We start from the raw sequence: 27612 nt of genomic DNA, 5'->3' as shown, positions 1-27612 counted from the left end.
CCATTGATTTTGTGAAGCTATTGCAGCTCAGCATAGTTAGATTAGATCACAGGCTGATCCAATATTGCGTGGTAGGCACAGATACTCTCCACACTGAAAACAGTGTCAGAATGAGGACAAAACCCACACAACCTCTTGTGTCCTTACCCCTATTTTGACAATGTAGTTGTGCCTTCTCACAGGTTTATTTAAATTATATTTTGTTTTTGTTTTCCCCCACCACCCATGAAACAGGTTCTACTGCAGAAAAGAGAAGTCCTATGAAAAGAGAAAGATCTCGTTCTCATGACTCTGCATCTTCATCTCTCTCTTCAAAAGCTTCCAGTAAGATCTTAAGATCATCTCTATTAAGTTACACTTAGGACATAAGAGACCTTTTATTCAGCTTATTAGAGGAATAATCAAAGGCATAAATCACTAAGGTTTTGGTAAAGCCTGTTTTTATGAGATCACTAAAGATAACTTTTAAAAAAATAAGAATCAGACTTCTGTTTCTTGAAAACATATGGATAAACTTCATCAACGTTTTAATTTTCAAAATGTTTTTTTCTTCTTTAAAGTTGGGCTGCTCATCAGTTCCACAGAGTCCATGTGTGACCTGTCTGTGGCTTTGTGGCCTCAATTTGCCTGTAGTTAATATTTTTTTCCTTTATCTTTTTTTTTCTGTGCTCTTGGATACTGGTATTTTGGGAGATGTCACAGTGGTTTTACTTGAAGCCACTCATACTCTGCCAATATTTTTGTATTTAGCGCTAATGTCCTTTACTGGCTACTTTAGTTTAATATGCAGCTAGAGTATACCTGACTATTTCTTGAGACCAAGAGAAACTATGGATTTCTATTAGTTCAAAATGTATGGGTTTTTCTGGAAGCAAAATTGTTGTTTTCACCATGAGAGCAAAGCTGATTTATCTGTGTTCAGCTTCAGACAGATATTCCTATTACTATGTGGAGACTGATTCCTCAACCAGTTCTCAGTCTTCTCTGAAGACTCAAGTATTTGCATCTTCTCTTTGGAATTCACTAAGCATTAAATATGCTCAGAACCACTTAAAGTGAGGCCTTGAACTTCCAAGAAATCTTTGTGGTTAGAATATATAAGGTAAAAATACACCACTTTCAGAAAATTAGCAATTAGCGGTGAGGTATATCTGTGTCACATATTCAAGGCCAACATTCGTGAGTTCAGTATGTGCTCTGAGCTGACCAAAAGCTGTGTGAATGCATTACATAGCACCAGAGACTTGAGAGCCAGGCTTTGTTAGATCAGCCTAAGTGCTGCAGTGATGCAGACACATGAGTGTCAGACCAGTTCGACTCAGAGCTGAGGACTGCTTCTACATGTCAATCTATGTAGGTATTTCTGCAGTTTGACGGTGTAATAGCCTGTGAATACTTTTCTTACACTCTCTTAAATGATGGTTTCAGTAATTTTGTGTTTGTCTTGAGTGATGAAACTATCTGATGAACACCTTGAGCAACAAGTGGATGAGGGAAGGAGAGGACAGGACAATCACTGGCGTCTTTCCTATGCACTTCAGTACTTTAAAAGCCACTTTCTGCCTTGAGATGAATATCCAAACTATTATGGCTTCCTGTACGAGAAAGGTGAAAGCAAGAACAGGAGTTGCAGTGTTTGATGGATACTCTATCTAAATGATTATTTTGTTCTGTTTTGTTTAACTGTGACATTGACTAGCAGAGATAGTTGCACTTTGTTGAAATACAAATTTTCTTTTAGTTACAGCATTCTGCAGTGAGTCATCACCTCCTTTAACAGCAGCAGGTGATACAGCAAAATCCCTTCACCAAGTCCTAAGCAACAATGCTGAAGAAACTGCAAATAACCATGAAAGACAGAAGCAGAAAGTAGACAAGGGGGCACAAACAACAACTAGCAAACACTTGCCACTGGTAACTGAACAGCTGGATATGAAACAAAACATAAAAAGTGCCCAAATTTCCATCACCTCGTCATCCTCTTCACCTTTCTCCTCCTCTTCTTCCTCCTCTGCACCTACTCATAACTCCTTCATCCTACAGACCTCTCAGTGCTCCATGACCAAAGCATCAAAACAGCCTCCCATAGTTTTCCTGCCCAAACTGGTTTATGACATTATTACTTCTACGGACAGCAGTGGACTTCCCAAATCATCTTCCCTCTTGCCTTATCATTCTGTTATGTGGGCAAGTTCTTTTCGCCCTCTTATGAGCAAGATGATGACTTGCACGGAGCAGTCTCTATACTACCGCCAATGGACGGTTCCCAAGCCAAACCATATGGACTACAACAATAGAAATGAGGGCAGAATGGACACCTTTCACCCAAGGAGGCTGCTGCTGAGTGGGCCACCACAGGTGTGTAGTAAGAACAAGGTATTATCATTGATTTATTTATTTTAATTTTATCATAATCTCAGAAAAAATAGATTAGTTGTTATTATTAATACATGAAGGTTTTTTTGTTGGTGGAGAGTAAGTTGCTTATGAAGGTTTTTTTGTTGGTGGAGAGTAAGTTGCTTATATTTTATTTCCTAATCACTTTTTATAAACAGATTAAACAATCTTAGATTAAACAAACTTCCTTTCTTTACTGTTAGCCTGGGTTCAAAAACAATGAAGTTTCAACAATGTTCATATTGTGTCAGTCTCTCTCTATTTAGATGTTTTAAAAGATAGTTCACTCAAGAGATAGATTACATGTATAATTCCAGTTTGGTAAGCCTGAATATGCATTTGCATTTTAAATAAAGATCAAAGATCTTCACAAAACCACTTTCTTATGATCAATCTGAAGGCAGTTGGCAGTTTGTAATTAAGTTATTTTCTCTGTTTCCTCCGCACAGCAGACAGAAATAGAAGCTGTTGTAAATAACATATGCAAGTAGGCCAGCTCAACATAGCAGAGTCATATGTACAAGATGAGTAACTGACCCAAGAGTTTTTAAATTACTTTGAAAAGATACGTAGAAGTGGATATAGTCCTAAGAAGTTCCTTCTCTTTTAAATTCTCTAAGAAAGTTTAGCACTTATTTCTGAGCAAGGTATGTCCTAGTTCAATGCACAACTTACATGCTAAAGGTAGTGTTGTGCCTCTCATGTTCTGCTGAAGTACAAAGCAACAAGTAAGAAGAGACATCATGTGTACTGAGAGCATAAATATGTCCTGTGAACCTCAGAAGTCAAAAGGATAAATCAAAACCAAGACAATGCCCCATGTTTCCAGTTATTTTAACATCAACCCAAAGAGTTAATCTAAAGTTAGTCACTGATTTAGCTTGCCACGTGATCCACTCTTCTATGCCCATCCATTGCAAAAGGAAACCACATATTGCTATTTGTTAAATGTATTCCATTGTACACCCAAATTTATGACTCAGCAGAGTAGAAAGAGCATAAATGGGCTTTTCATATTGGGACTTCCTGCAAATATTTCTGTAGTTCCTAGAGCATTCCAGAAGGTACTCTGATGAGCAGTATTTCACTGTCCGTGCCTTTGATCTAAATTGTCCATGTTTGCCAAAGATTGAGGTATATGTGGTCAAGAAACTAAATTTCTTACTCAGCTTCAGCTTAAAAACAAATACATTCTGGAAGAGAGATGTTTTCCATTTCCATGTCAAAGAAAAGCATGGGCTGTGACCATTTTTATTAGAATTTTATGTGCATACACGTCAAACCCTACAAAGATAGTATTCCCAAAGCTACCCTAAATATCCAGATTAGCTGATAAGTAGGTATTTCTTCGTTATTCATTTGGTTGTGGGTCACCAATGAAAATCTGTGATTCTCAGAAGAGGCATTCGGAGACTTCTGAGACCATACTAGACACCATGAGAAGGTTTTGATGCTTCACACACTTGGTACTTGCCATTATCTAATAATAATTATACACGCTGGTTATTTATTCATCGGCTCTGTGCCAGGGTATCGTATTCACCACTTTTCACTATCAAACTTTTTTTTGTAATATTAAATAGTACTCCTGTTGACCCTCTGTACAGCAGTGAGTTAATATCACTTCTTTTATCTTAATATCACTTATTTTACTTGAAACTCCATCTCTTCTCCAGCTGTCTCCACAATGCAGGGTATTTCCTAGTCTTGCATTGGGTCATACAGGGGGATCAGTCACTAAAGGACACACTTCACATATTTATTCATTATGTATTCCTCAGTTCTTTCTGAAGAATATACCCGTTTCATAGACAACAAATTAACATGCATCAAATTAGGAGTATCGTGTCTTCTTCCTTAGTATCAAAATGTGGGGGTATATATTCATTTCAGTATGTGGAAAAAACCAGTAGCTTTTCTTCCTTTATTATTTTAACCTCCCAAAGTACTAAAAGCTTCTGTAAACCAAACAAAGAACTGTAAAACTATGGTGATTGTTTATTGGTCTAAAGTAAAACAGTACAGTGTTTCTTCTAGGGAATAGTTACAATAAAATACACAGGAATTAGAATTACCCTTCTCCTTTTGGGTAGAAGTAATTTTGCTTCCTGAAATAGGTTCTATGTACATGTGTGTTTGGTGATTTTAACATTTTACGTGGACTTAATGCATGAAGAGATATAGGCAGAAATCAAAACAATTATTAGATAGCACCTCTGTGTTATTAACACCTCGACCAAAGTAGAAGACTGCCAGAGTACTGTCTTTTCAAAAATTCAGAAATAGTTGTTTTCTTTATCAGTATTACTTTACTAAAATTCAAAACAGGAAGCAATTTGTTGGTTTAAATGACAAACATTAAATCAATGCAGGAACAAAACTAGGCACATTAGTGAACCGAAACAGTAATTCTTGCTGTCAGGATAATTAGGAATTGGATACACTCACTGTTCACTCACAGAGACGTTTTATGCTCTGGACTGATCAAAATGTTTCACTAGAAGACTTGATGTATTTTTACAAGGACAATTAGGTAATTAGAAGGCAATGCATGCATTATTTTTTACAAGAGGCTTCAAGAAATACAGCAAAAACTGGATAGGTATAGAATAGATCTATATATTTATCTGGACGTTGGCTCACCACTGAAGTTAAGCCATTAACTCATGAATATGAATAAATATGTACAACCATGAACAACATGTATCATATCTATAGCTAGAAATCTAGTCCCTAGTGCACTCAAGAAATGCCTATAAAGAAGCCTAAATTCACAAAAATATTTTTCTTGGAAATGTTACTCTTAAAGGTCCCCAACCCGCAAATCAAGGTTTTGTACCTTTGCTTTCTAACTGGATATTATGACTTGGAAATAGCGTTTTCCTTGAGTATCAAGGCTGCTCCTGAGCATGGCTCAGTCCTGTGGCCCCACATCCAGGGAATGAAGCAAGCGTGTCTTAAGACACTTTCTAAGGGAGAAAACTGCTGCCTGTATTATTTGGATTTCCTCTACTCCTAAAATCGTATTACAATGGGCTTATCTACCATTCACCTTATGTAAGAAAAATATAGGGAAATATTTAATATATCTATTGTTAGCTGTCTTTTAGAAGAATGTATCAAGTGGAAACAAGGAGAAGAGCCAGCACCATTTGACCAGCTGCCTGTGGACCATCAGCATGTGTTCTATTAATCACCATTGTTTTGCAGACCACAGTTTGAAAACCACTGCTGTGGTATGTGAAGAAGTATCTCCTCTGGAAATTAAAATAGAAAAGCCTTATGGAATTATTTCCCCTTTTGCCCTATTTCTCTGCATATGAAGACTGAAATCAGATACTACTTTATAGCAACATGTAAGAATAATGAAGTATTTCTATTGGTCCTGGCATCCAGTGTCTGTAACAAGTTAAAAAAGGGAACTCACTGTTGTTAGACTTGCTGCAACAGCACTTTTTGATGTCACTTTCATGAATAACCGTGGAGGCACACACGTAATTTCTCTGGAATATTTCTCTCTCAGATTCTTAGAGAGTTTGTTTTCAGCTTATCCTTGATATCTATGGCAAGTGCCGTTCAGTGGTCAAAATTCTTGGGTTGCTTTCCACTCCTCTTAGGTATTTGTGTGTTTGACACAAAACTAGACCTTCGTATGTCTTGAATTCTCTGCAGGTAGAATTTGAATTCATATTCCTTCCTCACTGCTACACTTTTCATAAATGAAGAACTTCACTGTAAACAAATTCTTATTTTTTTAATAGGCAAATTATCCCTCACACTAAGGATGAAAATAGAAACCAAAATACTAAATTTTTGCAGACCCCACATTCCTTTGTTATCAGAAGTTTTCACAAGATTTGGGATTTTTACTTCTTAGTCTTCTGGGATTTTCTTCTTCCAAGTCTGATTCATCAAACTTCTGTCTCCCAAATTCAGGTAGACAGAAACACATTAGAGTAATACTTCCATTACATGGGAATATCTGGCCCCCAGGTGCCTTATCTGATAAGGCACTGGGCACAGCTACATATTTGAGGAACCGCTTTCTGGGAAGTAGACCTGCCTGTAGTAGCAGTACCTGTCATGTACATTTTGTTTCAGGAATCATAAAAATGCAGTGAAGATCCAGGTTCCTTCATTCTTTTAATCTTTTTGCAGCTTTTCATTGCAGAGCAAAGACAGGATAGGGAGAAAAACACCTTGTTCAGAGCACTTCCCTACCCATCATCATAATTTTTAATATATCATATCATACCGTGTTTAAGCCCAGAGTCACTATTAGGATCGACATAATTTGTACCAGGCTTCTCTAAAGATGTGTAAAGCCACAGCCCAATCATGTATCCAGTTTAAAATGTCTTTGCAGATCTTTTGTTTTGTTGCAGTTGGGGGATGGAGGATGGGCAAATATGGGGTGTTATACTTCAGAGTTGTTCATATGCTGCATGCAGGATCTCTTTGCAGATACCTGTGATGCCCAAAGTATTGAAAAGAGGGTTGATGACAGATGGGACAAGGACTCTCTGGAGAGATATGGAAGCTCTGTTTTTTGATAGCTATTCAGTATTTTCAAACAACAAAAGACACTTTGTGCACTTCAATTTTGCCTAGAGGTGGTACATATAAAAAAAAAAAAATTAAAGGCACATTTACTTGTCTGGGCATGCTACAAATTCAGTTGTTCAAGGTTCTTCCCTTTTGGAGTAAACATTGATTGTAAATGAGAAGGGTAGGGTTTTTTTGTTTGTTTGGGTTTTTGTTTGTTTGTTTGTTACTTGTTACTTAGTTTTTGGGGTTTTTTTGTTTGGTTTTAGGTTTTTTTAGTTGGTTGGTTTGGAGGGTTTTTTTCCTCACTTTCTGTTTGAAAATCTCAAAATTACCTGGAAAAGGTGTTCTCTATGTCACCAATTCATTTCTTCAGCAGAAGATGCAGGCAGATGTACAAGTGAATGGAGCCCAAATATGAATGTCGCCATGTGCTCAGCCTGATCTCTCGCCTGGCAGAGAAACAGTCTGAAAATGTGGAGAGACTCCTTAAAGTTCCCACCAGCATTTTACATGTAGTGTTGCTGATATCTAACAGTTCATAAAGCTCACAGTAATGTATTGGACAATTTTTATCTGACAGATAATGAGACTGAGTAAGACATGATGCATGGAATATCATATGTTTTACTTTGATGGTTAGGAAGTAGCATTTGTTGTCCTGTGATTTCCAGCACTTTTGATTCATGACATTACAGCTTTGTGTATGTTTGAGTCAATTGACAACTGAAACTTTTCATCTAAGTACCACCAAGTAGCAGCCTACTCACTCCCAGATACATTGCTGAAAACTACTGGTGACGACCGGTCCCCTAGGAAGAGAAAAATACATTATTTTGATAGAATAAGTTTTAAGCAGCTACCAAAAATAAAAAATAAGGTTTTCAGCCTGTTGTTCGTTTGACAATTCTAAGTATATACTTCAAACAGATTATGAATTAGTTTTTCGTGTAGACACCTGATACCAGGGGAAGAGGTTGTGTACTTTTGCCAAATGATGTCTCATTTGTTTGAAGTCAGGGAACATTTAATCCGTGAGGCCATCCTGTGTTTAATGAAATTATGATCAGAGGCACTTTATAAAATATGTTCATGAGGGTTCATAAAGGCAATCTCAGACTTGAGAGAAAACATTGAAAGTATTTTCTTCTAGAACAAAGTATCATCAAGTTTGCCTCTGATGTGGGAATATGCTTTTGTTTAGCTCTCCAATAAATAACCATTGTTTAGAACATTGTTCCAAGATCAATAGAAAGATTCTCATCAGTCTCAATGGATTTTAGATAAAAACCTAGACTGGGAGTTAGAAACATCTGGTACGTGGGCTGACCATAATCTGTGCTGTCATTTCCTCTATTCAAGGACTCTTTTTTTCTGTTACTCCTGGATAACACAGAGTTGTGTGCTAACATGTGGTCTACCATGTATACCTGGAAGGGTTATTTGACCCTCACAAGGGATAATCATTCCCTTTTCCACCCTTGGCAACCAACTGCTTCAAAGGCAATCTGGTTTATTAAGAACAACAGATAGTGAACTTTGAGCAAAACAAATATTTTCCTACTCTTGTTTCAGCTTCAAAGCCTCTCTTTTTCAAATGTTGAGAGAAAATGAAAGTTTTACTTGGAATATATGGAAAATAGTAAATCCAATACTATTTTCAACTATATTCAACACCCTATGCTTGTGACATGTAGTAGCAGTAATGGCAGTGAAGCTGAGTTTTCAATTCAGTAGTAATATAAACCTAGCAAAATCTGATACCACTTTGTGAAACTACACAGGTACAGCAGGATGCCTCATAATTGATCTACATGTACAGGTGTGTCAACTGGACATTAGTGTCATTCTGAGGCTGAACTGTACACACAACACACACACACAAGAAATCACATTGTGTTCATTCTCCTGTGAGTGACACAAGTGTGATGGTCTCTTTTTGTCTGATTGAAGCCCATTGTGTACTGCTGACTGTTGAAGTGTAATAGTTTGTGAAGATGTCTGCTTAGATACAGCATTATTTACTTGATGTTATCATCAGCAAACTTTATGTGGAAGACACAGAACAATCCATTGAGTAAATCATTGGCTGTGGCTTATATATTTCAGCTGAAAAAAACTGCAAAAGGGCAGCACTACTGTTAGACATAATGAAGAGAAAATGTTTATAGTGTGTTGGTGGGGTAAAAAAGAAAGGAGAAAGTTGTTATCTTAAGAGAATGTTAAAACAGACTTTTAAAAAATAATTTTAAAATAGTGGAAGGGAAATAACGTATTTCAGCATAAGAGGTGGAACAACACATTGTTACATATACCATGTTCTCCAGGAGTGGAAGTGCCACAAGTTCTCCTATAGATGGATGTGTTGGATCACAACAACCCTGGGCAGCACTACAGGCTCGGGAAGAGTGGCTGAAAAGCTGCCTGGTGGAGAAGGATCTGGAGGTGTTGATTGACAACCAGCTGAACGTGAGACAGCAGTGGCCCAGGTGGCCAAAAGGCCAACAGCATCCTGGCTTGTATCAGGAACAGTGTGGCCAGTAGGACTGGGGAAGTGATTGTGCCATTGTACTCAGCACTGATGAGGCCCCACCTTGAATCCTGTGTTCAGTTTTGGGCCCCTCGTCATAAGAAGGACATTGAGGTACTAGACAGAGTGCAGAGGAGGGCAATGAAGCTGGTGAGGGGCCTGGAGCACAAGTCTGATGAGGAGTGGTTGAGGGAGCTGGGGCTGTTTAGCCTGGAGAAAAGGAGGCTGAGGGGAGACCTTATCACTGTCTACAACTACCTGAAAGGAGGGTGTAGCATGGAGGGTGTTGGTCTCTTCTCCCAAGTAGCAAGTGATAGGACAAGAGGAAATGGCCTCAAGTTGAGTCAGAGAAGGTTCAGTTTGAATATTTGGAGACGTTTCTTCACCAAAAGGGTTGTCAGGCCTTGAAACAGGCTGTCCAGGGAAGTGGTGGAGTCACCATCCTTGGAGATGTTTAAAAGGCGTTTAGACAAGGTTCTTAGGGAGATGGTTTAGTGCCAGAGTTATGTTATGGTTGGACTTGATGATCCTGAGGGTCTCTTCCAACCAAACTGATTCTGTGATTCTATGCCTGACACTTTGTTCTTCAGGATGGTCACTGCACTTCAATAGCAGTCAGTGTACTGGTAAATTGTCCAAATATGAATGGATTGAGGTAATTACTTAGTTATCTTGTATTTTGAGAAGGTTTTTTTGAAGCCTTTTGTGATCTTGTAGGGATTTTAAAAAGTTCATTGCCTATGTAGAAGATATAATATCAGGAGAGAAGATTGTCAGCTATGGGCCTGTAATTAGACTTGTGATATAAAAAACATTTTCCAAACTGGGTTCCTGCATAGATAGAACAAAACCGTTAAGCATGTAAGCATGTCATTTATGCCAAGGAATATACAAATACAGGGACATGCAAGCACTGAATATTAATAATCAGTTTCACTGTAGCTGCAATTTCCAGATATGTGGAAAGGCAACATGTTGAAAAATGAAAGTTTACTTTTGTATTTTCTAATTTATATGTTTACAGATAGGAAAAACAGGTGCCTATCTGCAGTTCCTCAGTATTTTGTCCCGAATGCTGATTAGACTGACAGAAGTGGATGTTTATGATGAGGAAGAAATCAACAATAGTAAGTTCTTGATATAAAAATATTTGCTTCTGGAGACTGTAGAAAATTGATGTGTTAAACTGAAAAATAGTTGTCTGTTTATTCTATGCCATTCACTTTTGCAATTTATTTACATTACTGAAATATTTTAAGAAAATTTTGTGTGATCTTCAACTGGTACTTAATAATATTTTATTATTCAACTCATAATTTAGAGTTTAGTCTTCCTCTCAGTAAGAACCACATAACTCTGTTTTACTTGCGAAGTAATCAACAGAATTTATGTATATTAAATGGTATCCAGACATTGTTTTTGAGGTTAGAATTGGAATTAACTTTTGTGGTAAAGTATATAAAAAGAATCAGTGAAAGTCTGGCAGATTTACACCATGAGGAGCAATGTCGTATTTTCTAAGTACATAAGGCTACATGAGGGAGGAAAACAGTTCCTGCTCTTTAATAGCTAATTTTAGTCCAAACTTCCTTTATTTACAGTGTATTACTCCCCCGTGTTTCCAGATGTATTTGTGACACTCAGCCTCAGTAATTAAGGGCTGGATTACATAGAAAAAATGGGTGATATTTTATGGAATGTGTGTAATACTGCACTGAAAGCATGTCCAGTTAGCCATGCAGAGTCTCAGGTGCGTGCTGGCTGCCCCTGGCTGGAAGCTGTTCAGTCATTTTGCTCTGGGACGGTGCCTCAGCTCTGCTCCCTCAGGGCTTTTGGGGGCAGTACCCAGGGCTCTTCCTGCACACTGAGTTGTGCTTGAGAAAGAGGCAAAGCCTGAGGAAAAGGTGACCGATCTGCTAGGGGAAAGGTTTGTGGAAGCAATCCTTTCTATTTTAGGCAGGATTTTACAGGTAACTCGCAGTCAGGGCATGAAGATATTTTCACAATCTGACTGATTCCACCCGAGTTTTGCTTTGGGTGCCAAAAGACAGCGTCTTACCTCTTGTAAAGAATTATTTAGACTATACTTATTACGGCTCTTTACAGCAGCTTACAGCTGACTCCAAGCTGAACTCCTCACTAATGTCTGTTTTACTCCTGTCATATCTTCCATTCTCTTGACAAAGGCAGAAATATATTTTGTAGGGACTTCTGCACATCTGGGGTTTTATGTCAGTTAACCTATTTCAGAAAAAGGCGTAATTTCACTGCACATTATACCAGTATAATTTATTATTTTTCTCTTACCATGCCATACTGTGAATTATCTTTGATTACTCTGGTCTCGTCACTTGAAGAAGCATTAGACTTTAACTCTCCACTGTACTTAATACTGCAACTTCTGAAGCTTTTAAAGGACTTTTTTTCCTCAGTGAGAATAACATATCTTTGCTCAACTAAATTAATGAATGTTGTGGTCAGTGGAAAGACTCCACAAATGCTTGGGTGCGGGTAGATCAGCCTTACCTGACTCTTGACATTGTTTTCATCATCATCATCCCACCACCTGCTCCAATAGGATTACCAAGGTCTTAAACTGATAATAAAGGTTTAAAAACCAGAATTGTATTGAGGTATGAGGTACATTTGCTCAAAGTTTCACCTCTTGATGCACATTAATATTGCTTCCTCAGAATGATGAAAGAAAAAATTGTGTGAGAATAATAGGCATAGCAAAACCATCTACAGTAATATAAAAAGTTTTAAAAATTGTAATTACATGAATCCTTATTTTTTAATAATATCATAGACATAAAAGAAGAATCTGATCAATACTACCATCAGCCAGAAGATATGTGGCCAGATTTGGAGACATTTAAGAAGATGCCTTTTGACTACACTATCCATGACCCAAAATATGAAGATGCAAGTCTGATTTGTTCAAAGCTTCAGACTATGAACAGTGAAGGTTAGAATTTGAGAAATCTAGATTGGTACACTTATATGTGTTTATTTGTTTTTAACCTGAGAATCCTGTTAAAACTTTTAAACAGAGTGAATTATCAGAATTGCTCTTGACTAATTAATAGTGAAAAAAGATTCTGAGTTTTCCAGATAAAGCACCAGAGTATGAGCCTTATAAATGTTTTATGGAATATTATATATGTAGTTTTCCATTAAAATGCTCTGATTCCACAATAAGTTTGTGCATTTGAATGCTTCTATGTAGTAGCATTGTCCTGCTCTGTATCAATGAAGTGACCTCTGTGAGTAAAGTTATTTATGTACTTAAAATTGTTTACAGGTTTATTTTTTAGGTCTTGGTTTAGGTTTGGAAAGTGTGAGATGCATATGTTCAGATCCAGATTCCTGGAGTATTGAGGTGTGAATTAGTCCTCTGAATTATCTGGCTGGACATATACAATCTCACGGTAGGTTGAGATGTATCCCAAGCATGCTGAGGGAAATGTCCAACATAATTGTGAGGCTACTGTCTATCATTTTTAAAAGGTAATGACAACTGGTAGAGGTTCCTGATGGCTGGAAAAAGGAGCTGCCCTTGCTGTACAGAACAGAGGGAGGACTGAAGCAATTACAGCCTAGTCAGCCTACCCTCAGTCCTCAAAACAATTATGGAACAAACTCTCCTATAAGCCATGTCCAGACCCATGAAGGACAGGAAAGTGATTTGGAGCAGCTAGAATGGATCTATCATAGGCAAATCATGATGGGTAAACATGATTACATTTTATGATGAGATGACTGGCACTATGGACAAAGAAAGAGCAGGGGTTTTATCTTGTCTTCAGCAAGACTTTGCCACTGTCTTCTATGATACTCATAGAGCCAAAACTGGAGAGAGATGGTTTGGATAAGTGGATTGTAAAGTAGGTGGGAAATTGGCTGGACCACTGAACTCAAAATGTGATGAGTGGCACAAATCTGACTGACAGCTGGGTATGCATGGCAAAACTCAGAGGCTGACAGTGAGAAAAATGCTGTTTGAGAATGCCATTAATAATCTGGTCGAAGGGACAGAATGCTACATCAGCAAGTTCATGGTTGATACCAAACTGGGGGAGCAGTCAATATGCAGGAAGGTAGCACTGCCGTTCAGAAAGTCCTTGACAGGCTGGAAAAATGGAACCTCCAGGAAGGAACCACAGGAGCAGGAACCTCATACATAGTAGCTCAACAAAGGTAAATGCAAGATTTTGCACTTGGGATGGAATAATTTTTTCAACTGTACAAGCTTGATGCCAGAGGTATAGACAGCAGCTTTGAGGAAGGTGACCTGATAATCCTGGTAGACAACAATTTGAACATGAGTCACCAGTTCTCCATTGGGTTAATGGCTTACTAAAATCTAGCAAGCAGGTCAAGGGAAGTGATTATTCTTCTGTGCATCGCACCTGTAAGAGTATTATGTCAAATATTTGGCTTCCCAGTAAAAGAAAGACATAAGCATATAGAAGTGAGTCCAGGGAGTAGCCACCAAGATGGCCAGAGGCCTGAACATAACATGATGAACATAAAAAACTGAAGAGAATTGGGTTGGTTTGGTCTGGAGAAGTCTCTCAGGGGCATCTGATTGCTGTGTTCAACTTCCTAATGAGAACTTGCAGACACAAGCTATTATACAGCAGAAGGGCAAGAGACACCAGACACAAGTTGCCACGTGGGAATTTACAATTACATAGTATGAAAAATATTTGTAGAATAAAAGTGGTCAAACTATGGAACAGGTTGCCTAGAGAGACTGTGGAAACTCCACTCTTAGCGATTTTCTAAACTTGTCAGGACAAGGAACAACCTGATCTGATGCTGAAAATCTGAGTGAAAGATTTGGCCGGATGACATAACAGAAGTCCTTCTCAGCAGAAATTACATCTCATCTTCCTTCAGCCTCCCATAAAGGAGACTCTTTTAAAATGTGGGTATTTGCTGCAGAAGAACATCACTAAATTTGCCAAGTTTACATAATCTACTGTGATGTCCATCACCAGACAGCAGATGTCTGTCATATTTATTACTTTTGCAAGTATTCAATAATAGCAGCAGCAGCAACAATAATAATTTTAATAATCTGGCTTTGCTTACACCTGGGCCTCACATGAAATCTGTACAGAATTATCATAATAATGAATTTTCTTTGTAGTCTCCTTTGTTGTGCATAACAATTTATAAAATATACTGTGCTTAGAATGAATTAATAGTTTGTTTTGCATGTGGTTAATCCTGCCATTGTTCCCAGAAGCTAATTACAGTGACAGCAACGATTTGTCACAAGGGAATAGATTCTGGCCTTGAATATTTGTTACATTTAAATAGTTTCTTTTTTTAATAGACAGAACAACAAGCAGGCGACAGGAGGATATGTATACACGCCGTCAAACAACTAGGATGAGATTGTCCAAGTATGCAGCATATAACACCTACCATCACTGTGAACAGTGTCACCAGTATATGGGTTTCAATCCCAGGTACCAGGTAAAGATTTCCAGATATTACTCCGCACATCAGAAACAGAAGACGACAGAACCCACACACTGTTTTACCTACATTTGTATATTTGAATTGGCTGACATGTTGTATGTGTGTGTTAAAACCAGCTGATTTACAGATTTTTTTATTTCTTGAGGTTTGCCTGCCTTGAACAGACTGCAGGTTTGGGGACATCAGAGGACTGATCCTTGCCTCATTTACACTGTCTTTTTCAGTACTGTTATCTGCATTCTCCTCGTATACTGCCAGTTAAAACTACTTTCCTGGTAAACATTTCCCACTGGGACTTCACTGCATTTTCAACTGAGTAACTGCAAAAGATGCTACTAATACTTCTGATACAGGAGTAGTCCGGCATAGTGTGTGATAGGTAGACGTGTATTACTCAGAGTAACCCTCCAATTTCCTGCCTATTAGGATGTGAGGAAGAAGGTATTAGCAATGCAAATACTGTTTTTTTGGAGTCAGTATTTTTGAAAGCCAAGACTGGCCATTACTATTGGTGTCATCTGCAAGACAAAGCTGAAACAATGATTTCAAAAGAGGGAGCAGTTTAATTTATATATTTTTTAGTGTATGCTCTAGCCTAAGGGGCATTGCTTAACAACTATTGAATTATGAGGTAAAATCTAATGCAATACAGTAAGTGATTGTTTGGTAATGTTATAAATGTTTATTAACTACACTGAGATCTTGTAGTTTGACTCTAACCACTGGAATTACCCTATTTTTTCCCATCCTCAGCTTTATGAGTCCACTCTGCATGCATTTGCCTTTTCCTATTCTATGCTGGGAGAAGAGATCCAGCTGCATTTTATCATTCCAAAGTCAAAGGAGCATCATTTTGTCTTCAGCCAACCAGGAAGACAACTGGAAAGCATGAGGCTGCCACTAGTCACAGATAAGGTAGATGGATAATTATATTTATGGCCACATATGGGAGAAAGACAACACCAATTTTAAAATTTGTTGGGTTAGACTTCTTTACACTTCTGGTCGTGCTGGCAAGAGATAATGAGGTTGTCCTGATACTAAGCTTGTATTTTCTCCCAGAAAGTGAGACATGAAGCAAAATTGTTAAGCCACCAATAAGCTGTTTCTTTTGCTCGTTATCAAGGTTGATCCTTTGATCACTAGGATACTTACCTTTGAACACTTTTATCTGGGGCAAAAGGTCTTTGGTTATAAGTTTAAGATGTTAAAGTGAGAATGGTTTTGTTATCATAAAGTTACTAAGAGGACACAATTTTTTACTCTAGAGGAAGGCAGTGGATTATCCTCTCTTATTCTGTGTAACTGCTCAGTTGCTTTCATATAAATATAAGGCTTTCAAAGAATCTTTGTCATGGCTTCATACCTGTCCAAAGAATCACATCATACTTGCAGAAAACACTGTAAGGTCACTCATCTGACAGGCTATGCAAACTCTGATGTTGACCTTTACAGTGACTCCTAATATCTGTGCTTAAGATGAACTGTGCCTTGCTCAGGCCACACTGCTTGGACTATTGCAGCAATTTGTGGAACAGCAGTAAGCAGTAGCACTTCTGGAGAAAATAAGCTGCTTCCAATAAACAATAATCAATCAATACCACCCTCCAGTTTGGGCTTTTATGTCCAGTTCAGTTTTGAAATGCAAGAACCCAGGCAGCAACATAGCTGTCCAGGCAGCAACTGTCCAATGTGAGGATGAAACCTCCTGCTCTTCCTCACCCAGTGAACTTGTGCTTGGCTACACAATGCTGTGCACGGGGTCCTTGTGGTCCTGCTTCTGCCACTGACATGCCTTGAGGCTTTGACAAAACCATTTCCTCTTTCTTTGCTTCTTTTTTCTGTTCACTTGCTCCAGAGTGATGCCTGCATTCTTGCTGCAAGTTTGAAAAGTGCCATAGGATGCAAATCCAGTTTATTAAACCATTTTAAAATATTTTCTTGATCCACTTTAAATTCCCTTTCATGCACTGCACTGGCATCAAATTCAGCATTTTGTGCTTTGTCAGTTTTAAATCAGGAGTGCTTAATTGTGAGGGTTTTGGAGAATCTCTGTAAAGAAGCATACTTTCATTCTAGGTCCTTAATGACCTTAGTAGGAACTGGGCTAAAATCTGTTGCCCAGACAGGAAGAGCCCTGGATATCTGTAGAAACAAGTCTCTCAGATGCTGTGCTATCAAACTTGGAAGCACCTAATGATTTCCACTGCATTCAAGATTGGGTGACAGTCACTCATAAGGGTCGTACTGTGGTTTGGGAGTAAGGTGTTTCTTAGCATCTTCTGTCATTTGGACCTAAATCCTTTTCCAGATATAGCCTTAGGGTTCTCGTGCAGTTGGCAGGTCAAGTTTAGCAGTCCTATCCAGTCCACCACACTCTCACCAGCTGAATAAGTTAAGTGATAGAGTTTTCTTTTTCCCAAATTCTGTGAAAGGTTTTCATTTTCCTATTAAGCTTATTTAAAATGTAGCAGCTTGCCCAGAATCAATTAATCTGGCTTATTCTCCTAAAGGATCTGGTTCTCTTTGTTTAAACATCCTCCGGGCTGATACAGAAACTCACACTTCTTTTTATTTACAGAGTGAAGATTACATTAAAAGCCCCACTTTTACTCCCACTACTGGTCGTCATGAACATGGACTTTTCAATTTATATCATGCAATGGATGGAGCCAGTCATTTGCATGTTTTAGTTGTCAAGGAATATGAAATGGCCATATATAAGAAGTATTGGCCCAACCACATCATGCTTGTTCTTCCAAGCATTTTCAACAGTGCAGGAGTAGGTAAGTATAACAAAAAGTTCTAACAGATGCAGACACATGACTTGGGCCTTTGAGGCACTATTATTCAATAGTAGAAGGTAGACACACACATTGTAGCCAGCATATTGGATCTGGTGACCTGGATTCCCTTTGAGGACAATGTGTCACAGTTGAAGATGCAATTCACTTAATCCAGGTCACTTAAAACAAGCTTGATTAATTGCATCCTAGTAATACTTACCTAGAAATACTCTCTCCTATTGATTTTAAAGGGTGCTGAGGATGTTAACTCAGATGGAGTTACCTACTCTGTTTCCTTGTGGAAATAAGATATGTACTATTTGCATAGGCAGTGATGCATTGATTAGAGACATCTCTTAGGTGGGTTTCGCTAATGTGATATCAGTGAAATATTCAGAACCTTGCTTTTACTACTGGAACAACTTATAGACAGCAGTAGTGACAAACATTCAATGTAGATCGTCAGGGGAAAGTATTCTCATGTTATTCAGCTGATCAAGCAACATCTCTAGATGTTTTCACTAAGAGATGCTAGTGCAGCCAAATATCTGTCAGGTTAAAAGAATCAGTCTCTAAACCGCTAAGACACTAGCAATTCTTTATCACAGAAATCAGGCTTCATTTTTGGTGCTTCCCAGTGGGGTCCTGTAAGTCACTTGCTTGGCAAGTGACAGAGTAAGTTGGCTTTGGGGAATGTTAGGGCGTTAAAATCTTCAGAATGATTTGTATCCTGGTCTGCAGAAATATTCACTTCAAAACATTTCCAAGTTAAAAGCAAACAATTTCTGCTCCTACTTTTAATCTGATGGTTTATGTCCTCGGTTTCAGGTGCTGCACACTTCCTGATAAAAGAGTTGTCTTATCATAACTTGGAGCTTGAACGAAATCGGCAGGAGGAGCTGGGGATAAAACCTCAGGATATTTGGCCTTTCATTGTGATTTCAGATGACTCTTGTGTTATGTGGAATGCAGTAGAAGTTGATTGTTCAGGAGACAGGAAAAGGTAAACAGAGTAATATATACTTTTTCAGCTGATCTCTTTTAACCTTTCACTGAACAGCAGTTTTGAAATTAAGTTTGATATACTACAACTTTTACCCTCTACAAGCAGAGAACATTTGCCTAATGACAGAAGTATTTTCCCTAGATATCTGCCTTTGCATAGCACATAGTTTAGTGCCTGATTTTCATTGCTGTCCCCTGGGGATTTCAGTGCCCTGCAGCCTTTGCTGTACATCTTGACTCTAGTTCAAACTAGACTTATTTGGGCTGCAGATTTCAGACTCTGCAAAACAACCCCTAATATACTGGACAACATGGACATTCACAGGTACATCTTTAACAGGATTTTTCTGAGGAAGCTAAAAGACATTTCTGTGCAAACTGTGCAACTGATTTCCTCTGGCTGTCAGTCCCAGTCTGTATGGCTCCTTTATTAGCTCCCCAAGCCCCCAAACAAGTATTTTTGTTTATTTTTGTTTTCATAACTATAGAACATTGTTTGTACTAGATATTTTATCTATTCCCAGAATGGTCCTATGCAGGCTTTACAGCAAACCTTCAAAGAGAGCTAAGCTCAGTGAAAACTGAGATTTATGTCTCTAGGGGTGGACTAGGAGAATCTTAGGCTTTGCACTTAAGTTATGGCACAAAGGCAGCAACCCTCCCGGAGTAATTTGGAACATTATTCAGGTAACTTTCTAATTTTACATATCTGAGTGAATATTTTGAAAGATCCAGATTTAAGTTCCAGATCTGTCATACCAGTCCCCACCACATAAGGACTAGTTAATTTTAAGTTTTGGTTAGAGTGAGAGACAAAAAGTTGCAGTAAAGTTAACACAACACTGAAGTTGCTTACCAGGTACTCATGGCTACTTTCAGCTGTTGAGAATTGCTCTTCTGAATGAGATTCTGAATATTCTCTATATGCTTTAAAATAAACACATTTTCATAATTATTGTAGTGACTATACATGGACTGAAAGGAATGTTTCCTTGAAGCAAATTCTGCAACACATTGAAGCAACTCCCAATGTCACTCACTATGCCTTAATTGGGATGAGGAAATGGTCCAGTAAAACGAACAGTGCTGAGATCAAGGAAGCATTCTCCTGCTGCCATGTGCATGACTTCATTATGCTGAATGTCGATCTGACACAAAATGTACAGTACAATCAAAACAGGTAAGTGAATGAGTAGCATAATTCAATAGAGATAATGAACTATATAAGGGTTTTTTTACAGAAGCTCTTGTTTGCTTTTTGGGGAGGTTGTTAACGGGATACAGAAAGGTTTTGTTTTCTTATTGATGGTTCAAATCCTTCCCAAATTGTCAGCAGTTGGAAAAAGACATTAATGTCCATAGTTCCAAATAAACCAGCTGTATCTGAATTGCAGAGCAGACACACTCAGCAGCGTGACCTGCAATGCTGGTGCCCCGGCGGTCTAGTCCAAGTGGCCTTTTGGTGAACACTGTCCTTCCCCTCCTGCCTGCTTACCTGCACTCCCTTCCAAAGGAAACAGGGCTGTATGGGTGAATAGCACATAACCACATTTTGTTGGGACATGGAACTGAGATATAGCTGGGATTTTTTACCCTGAGGAGCAGAACACTGGAGCATACTGCATGTGTGCTCATCAGGACAATTAGAAGAAGGGAAAAAAATGAACCTCATTAACATTGCTTTTGATTTTCACATTCAGTTGTCTCAGAATTCCCAATTTTTAATTTATTGTGCCACACAGGATGTATCAGATTATAATACTGTCATGCACAGTATCACCACAGTTACCAGAAATGCATTCACTGGATACATCATCTCACAGAATTTCACTGATCTATGTGAAATAAACTGTAGCTTTGGACCCATTTCTGAGACACAATCATTTATTACAACAGAATGAAGTAGATATCGGTAGAGGTGGGATTCACTTGTCTAAAGTCAGCCTTTAGACACCTCCAGATATGCAAGATGTCCGTATGGGGCTGACAGGTATAACATGAAATCAAAATGTGGTTTTCTGTAAGCTAGGTGGGATACCCCAGGTAATCTAAAAGGGCTCTACACACCGAGACTTAGATAACTGAACGTCACTGTACCTCTCAGAAGAACTCTTCTATATCAGGAAGATGTCTGTTGAAGTCCAAGTTTACTTATATCTGCAGGGAAGCACTTCTGCTGTCATAATTCCACGGACAAACAAATGACCTAACTTTCTGTCACCACCAGGCTGACACCTTAAAAGAGCATTTTAAACACGCTCCTGTGCATCTCCTAGCCTGTCTAAATATTACCTTATGAATCACTACAAAGGGCTAATGAAGATAACAACAATAAAGCAAAACTGTATGAGTGCAGGCAGCAAAATTAAAATGTCAGGAATGCCAGACCACACCACCTGTTTCCTGACTGTGTCCTTCAACCATGCGTGGCTCCCGTAATCCTCTGCGTGGGTGCTGCTGAGTCTGAAGTATTGCATGGCATTCCATGCCTGGGCTGGCAAGGAAACAGGTACTTTTTAAAATAGAGACACTGACATTCAGGGATACCAAATATCCATGTAAATACTACTAAGATCAAAGACAAGATTTTAGAAATGTATCATTAAATGCCACATTTCTCACTGGTGTTCACCATTGCAGTACCTGCTCAGCTCTCTTAAACCCAAGCCCTGGATGTTAATCCAGCAGTTCTGTACATCATTCACTTTGCTGTGTAATACCTACATACAAAATGGAGAACTGAACCTGAATTTCCCAAAGGCCACAGAATTTGAATTTAGTCAGCTTTAGGAATTTATCTTTTATTCTGCTCCATCTTATTTTTAAATATTGATCAAATTTAGCTCAGGGATGTTTTCGCCTCATTCTTTTTAATTTATTCCTATGTCTCAGCAGTTCTGGTGTATTAAGAAAAGACTCCTTGCCTTGAAATAGATTTTGTCTCTAATGTCAAATGGCATTATTTCTGTAGAGGAATGTTGAAAAAAAATTTCTGAATATTCATATGCTAAGGGAAAAAGGAGTAGTCAGAGACCTCTGTGTCTTTGACGAATCGATTGTAGGGCCTCAACCATTTCCTTGGAAGTCAAAGGAATTAATTTCCTTGACATTATTTGAGGTAGTACCGTATGTGGCTATTTTCTGTGATGGCTTTATTGTAGTAAAAGGCAAAGAAAATATTTTAACTCTTAGGACTCTTTCCTGGCAATTTCCTACATTTCTCCTTCCATTTTCCTCTGTGCTTCTGGTGCTTTCACCCCCTAAGTGGTTCTCTCCCTCATTCTGGTCTTCCTGAACTCTTTCTAGCCTGGTTTATTGCTACAAAGCAGAAACCTCTTTCCCTGACTGGCACCAGTGGAGAGTCAGTGTATTTCACACCTGTCAAAGACCCTGAGCGCTTGTATTTGTTAGTGTGTGATGAGAAATATTCCTCTGAACTGCTTTGATTTTATTCTTTCCAGATTTACGTGTGATGATGTTGACTTCAACTTGCGCGTCCACAGCGCTGGCCTTCTCATCTGTCGGTTCAATCACTTCAGTGTCATGAAAAAGCAAATTGCAGTAGGAGGACAGCGATCCTTCCACATTAAGTCTAAGGTGGGAACTGAGACTGCTGTTTCATTATTGTTAAAATGCTGTTTTCCTTTTTGTACCCTATAACCAGGAGAACTGAGGTATTTTGGTGCATCATCAGTTGCCAGTAATGGGGTATGTCTTCCATATATTTTGTTGCATATGTATGTATTTGTTTACTTCTGAAACCCACAATATTCTTGACATAAATGCACCTTTCCTTAATAATTTTCCTTTAAAACTTTTTAAAACACCTAAGGTGTCTCTTTACAATCCAGGTAACCATTCACTATGATTTTTTTCTCTATAGCTCTTGAATTGCTCATCTTCATATGTGGGAGGACTTTGTGTTAAAACAAGAAACCACAAAGCCTCTATAAGTACAAATATCATGCTGTGAAACTCTGAAACTTTTTGGTAGCAGATATTTTTGGCTGAATGATTTCATTTCTTATATAAATCTTAGATTTGTAGGCTAGAGCTATATTTTATACAAACCAAAATTCAGATAAGTACAACTTGATTATCAGGATTGATCTGTACAAGAAATATTTTTCCTCATAGGTGTCTGACACTCCAGTTTCAATCTCCCCCGCTCAGTACATTTGTGCTCCCGACAGCAAGCATACCTTCTTGGCAGCACCTGCTCAGTTGCTCCTTGAAAAATACCTCCAGTATCACAGCCATCGCTTCTTCCCTCTCTCACTGAAGAATTATAGCCATCCAGTGCTATCTGTGGACTGTTACCTTAACTTAGGACCACAGGTACTGAACAAAATAATCTTTGAGCAGCTCTAAAAATGTATAGGCTATGTTTTGGATGAGTTTGTTGATGCATTCCTCAATAATAGTTACACAGCCTTTAAAGAATCAGGTATTAGATCCCTGTAATGTTAAAATCAAGTTCTTAGACCCACAGAGGTATTATTTGAGACTAAGAATAAACTACATGGAGAACAATACCAGAGTTGTCCTAAATATTACTGTAGTCTGTGAATTGCATTAACACAAAGCACATTCTTCTTTAAGTGTTTGCTCAGTCTGCTATAATTTGGCCCTTCCTACAGCAAATTTCTTCCACAAGAGTGTTTTACAAATACTAGCTAGCCCTTAGAAAGCACTTCAAAATACAAATGTTTTTGTTCACTTTTGACTGATAAGCTGAGTCAGAGAAGCAAATACCAAGAAAACAGTGTGAGAGAAGCTGACATTAGATCTCGGGAGTGGTTGGCTCTCTCTAATGGGTTTGGATCTAAAGCCAAGGTCATACTTAGACACAAATGTAGGTCAGATAGAAGTATGATACTAAGCTATTGTTCAAGATAGGGAAACTGTGTTTGTCTTTTCACCTGACTTGAATACTAAACAAAATTCAGTCTTGCTGAACTTCTTTACCAAAACAGCTGTGTAATGACCTTTCCATATAGGCTGCTGCCAGAAAATTTTCAACTATATCTTTTAATTTTCTTTCTGGCTGAGCTCTTATAGCTCTACATTCCCACCATGCTTGGATAAACAAACTCTGTGGAAGGGTGTTGTACTGTTACTCTCTTCATCCGCTGCACACTTTCAGCATTAACCCATTCAACACATGAAATGAGTTCACTTCACTCTGGAATTGTTACCTGAGCTGGGATATGACACAATAGGCTTGAAGGAATATGGATAAATATAAGCTCCCTGGGCCAGAGTCTCAGTTGCTGTGGGTCAACCTTCCTCCACTGAATCATGCTGATTTATGCTAGATGAGGGTCTGTTCCAACTATGCAGTACAAAGGCACTTTGGAAACAAAGCCTGTATGGAAGATTCTTTAACTTAAATGTATAAAAACCTGAAAGAGTGCTATAAATATTCCTAGTTCAGAGTGGATTTGGGAAGTAACCCTAAAAACAAAGAAGACAAGAGGAAACCTCATGCATTTATGTATATGCACAGTTCTACTGATTTGATTAATCTTATATAATGTAAATTAAATTAGGCATTACTAAAGGGTTCTTTTCATGTCTGACCATGGAATTACTGTATTTACTTGTGTGAACTGTGCTGGGCAGGTCACAGCATTATGGCTGTTGGGAGTTACTGCAGCTTTCAAACCCTATCAATCATATCTGAAACTCATGATAAGAACAGTAATGAATAGTAACGACTGAAAAATAGTTACAAATAGTGCTTTTATGTAGATTTTTAATAAGCAGAGGGATGTTTAGGAAGAAATTATAAAGATCAGAATATTTGGAGTTAGAAGGCAAGTCTGAATTTGAGTCAGGTGCAAGTACTGAAAGCTTGATATCAAGCCTCAGCTTTATATAGTGGCATGAAAAATGTTACTTTTTTTATTTTCCCATGTCACAATCAGATTGCAGTTTGCTATGTGAGTTCTCGGCCTCACTCCCTGAATATCAGTTCCTCTGGGTTGACATTCAGTGGTCTCCTGCTGTACCTCTGTGACTCCTTTGTTGTAGCCAGCTTTCTGAAGAAGTTTCATTTTCTTAAAGGTGAGATGCAATAATGTTATTATGAAGAGTTATATGAATTGGTCTCTGGGAAGGTGGGAAAAAATGTGTTTTATATGAAAATATACATGCATATATATATACATATATATATGTATATATATATTTGCATGTATTCATGTTTGTCTTTATATGTCCCACCCATCTTCGATGCTTGATCGTGTTGACTCTGTACAGTAGTAAACTGGTATATAACAGTGTTATAATTTCTGCAGATTTCTAAGTGGGGAGGAATGTTGCATCTGTATCATTATGCCCAGTGTATCTGCATAAGTCCTTACTTTATGTTCAAAAATGGAGTATTTAAGATTTATGTATGAGTCATTTATCTATTGTGTTCTTGCAGGTTTTCTAATTTTTGATAGAAAATGGGTGATGAACAAGCCTCCATCAATATCTGTTTACTACCCTTGGAAATAGAAACTGGCTCATTCAAAATTTATTCATAACAACCAGTTTCTCCCTGTAGTCCTTACGGTGGTGGATAGCAGTGGAGACAAATAACTTCCATTTGTAGGCAGTCGCATTGCAAGCTTCCTTGGGCTTGTTCTGCTACTGTCTTAGGCTTTTAGTGCTCTGGGGATTTGTTTCACTCACAGCTATAACTGTCACTGGAGGAAGAACACCGTGGCAAATGCCTTCTTGAAACAGGCAGAGTTGTTATGAACTGCTGTGTCCTTTGTTGCAAAGTGCAAACTGGTGTATAAAGTGCTTTTACCTGCAGACACCACTGAAGCCACATGCGTGCCAGAGTCTGTGCTCATAATCAGCCTTTAGTTTCTCTATCACGGCTATCAGAGTAACTGCAGATGAAAGCAGTGTTTTATGTTGCATTTTTTGAGTGACTGGAGGCTATCAATCAGTTTCATTTTGCATAAACCAGGAAATTTTTATGCCATGTAGCACAAAGTGTATTTGATTTGAGATTTCTCCATCACCCTTGGCCTTCTACTTGATTTTGTAACCAACCACATGAGCATTAAACACCACATGACTGCCTGTCTTGTTTCTTTTTATTATATTCTCAGGTTTTTTATGTCTTGTGCATTTCCTCCTACTTCACCATTTCTCATTCAGAGTATTGAGTGCTGGTGAGGTAATTATTTCCTCTTGATTGAGCACTTTTCTCAGAAGCCAGGAAATCATGCACACAAGTTAAAATGGCATCAGCATGTCGGGCAAGACATTCAATATTGTTTATTAAAATATGATATTTTTTACTTTGGCATTCTGGATTCTCTTGTGTCCATAGCCATACAGACCAGGTTCTTCCTTGCCAGCACATTGGCTTACCAATCTGAAATGCACTCAAGTTTGTGACTAGCTTTAAGGACATGTTTAGACCCTTTCTGGCCAGCAAAGCATACGGAGCTCATCCAGCCTTCATGGCAATTGGCTGTGCTGTGTTTTGCTGAGGGAGGGTTTCACTCAACAAGGTAGGGCTAGAGCAGGAATGGATGTAGGGATTTGTCTTGTTTTCTGCCAGGACTCACCATCACCTCCTTAGACCTGGCAGTTTTACTCTTCCTTACTCCAAAGAGTAGGGACTGTATGGTTGGTCTTGTTTACTAGATGAATACTAGGTACCTCCAGTTACACAAGAAGATCCTGATAAACAGGGAGCTGAACAGAGCTCTCCTCAGTTCTACATGAGTGCCTTAATTTTCTCCCAGGCTCCTGTTGTGAAAGTGGTGGAGTTGTACATGCTGAAGAGTGGTGGGAGCTGAGTGATATGAGAATGAAGGGGATACTCATGTTGGTTTCTTTTCTACTGTTTGCTTAGGTGCCACCCTGTGCGTCATTTGTCAAGATCGCAATTCTCTTCGCCAGACTGTTGTCCGGCTAGAGCTGGAAGACGAATGGCAGTTCCGGCTGCGGGATGAGTTCCAGACTGCCAACGCAAAAGAGGACAGACCACTTTTCTTCCTGACTGGGCGACATATTTAATTGGAAGGAGACACATTTCCTAAATGAAACAAGAGACTAATTGCCACCATCTCTTGAAATGACTTTTGAGAGGCTCTGCTTTCTGAACAGAGACAGGACTGTTTTCTGTTGTTTATTAGAATGATACCTAATCAGACAATTTACGCTCATATTTCCAAACCCTGAAGTGACTTTTCTAATTTAATTGTCTGATGGAAGCAATTTCTAATTCCTGAGAGAGATGCAGAAACTTGCTACTCTGCAATGTGGAAACCATTTTGGATCAGAAGGGAGGTCAGTGAGTGCACTTCTGCTGGGACAAAAAAGATCACATGCAAGTTCATAAGCAAGAAAAGAGAACTACTTGTGTTCCAGAAATAGGAAGTTTAAATTTATAGCATATTTTGTCTTACAAGTCTTATTTATCTAACAGTTGGCACAAGGCAACAAGAATTGTTACAGTTTTGTAGTATACTGCTACTGATTGATTCAGGAAGGCTTTTTATATGAAGATTTGTAAAGTATATTTCTTTAATAGTGGGCACTCAGTTGGAGCCTTAATTTCTGGAATACGTGCCATGCTGGATAGTTTTACTGCACAGAACTCTTGGGATAGAAGCATAACTATATGTCTAATTTTATTAGCATAAAGAAGAGAGTCAGGAAGGTAGCTTTTAAATAAGGTCTGAACATTTAAACCTAAAACTGAAATTACCTCAAGTAGCTGAAGAGACCAAATGGTGAGACTGACCCGCAAGTGACTTACTACATCTGGTGTTTCCTGGCTTCTAATTAAATTGTTACACTAGCTGCAGACTTCAAGCTGGACCCAGTGCACCC

At 38.4% G+C, this 27612-nt stretch overlaps 1 protein-coding gene across 1 annotated transcript in view; it reads left to right on the top strand.

The window, feature by feature from the left end:
* The window catches only part of GREB1 (growth regulating estrogen receptor binding 1), a gene marked incomplete at both ends in the record, with an annotated part of 58417 nt that extends 31624 nt beyond the window's left edge, over positions 1-26793 (top strand). The window contains 13 exons of the mRNA XM_080342018.1: positions 235-324; positions 1742-2358; positions 10497-10599; positions 12282-12440; positions 14820-14962; positions 15722-15883; positions 17550-17754; positions 18583-18757; positions 19721-19939; positions 22221-22356; positions 22897-23097; positions 24690-24828; positions 26630-26793. Of these exons, the coding sequence (XP_080198144.1) occupies positions 235-324; positions 1742-2358; positions 10497-10599; positions 12282-12440; positions 14820-14962; positions 15722-15883; positions 17550-17754; positions 18583-18757; positions 19721-19939; positions 22221-22356; positions 22897-23097; positions 24690-24828; positions 26630-26793 (2513 nt within the window). The remainder of the gene's footprint in view (positions 1-234; positions 325-1741; positions 2359-10496; positions 10600-12281; positions 12441-14819; positions 14963-15721; positions 15884-17549; positions 17755-18582; positions 18758-19720; positions 19940-22220; positions 22357-22896; positions 23098-24689; positions 24829-26629) is intronic.
* Positions 26794-27612: the final 819 nt, after the last annotated feature.

Source organism: Nesoenas mayeri, assembly GCF_963082525.1.
Source record: "Nesoenas mayeri genome assembly, chromosome: 3".
Lineage (NCBI taxonomy): Eukaryota > Metazoa > Chordata > Aves > Columbiformes > Columbidae > Nesoenas > Nesoenas mayeri.
Note: the sequence above shows the minus strand (reverse complement) of the source record. Positions and strands in the feature narration are given on the sequence as shown.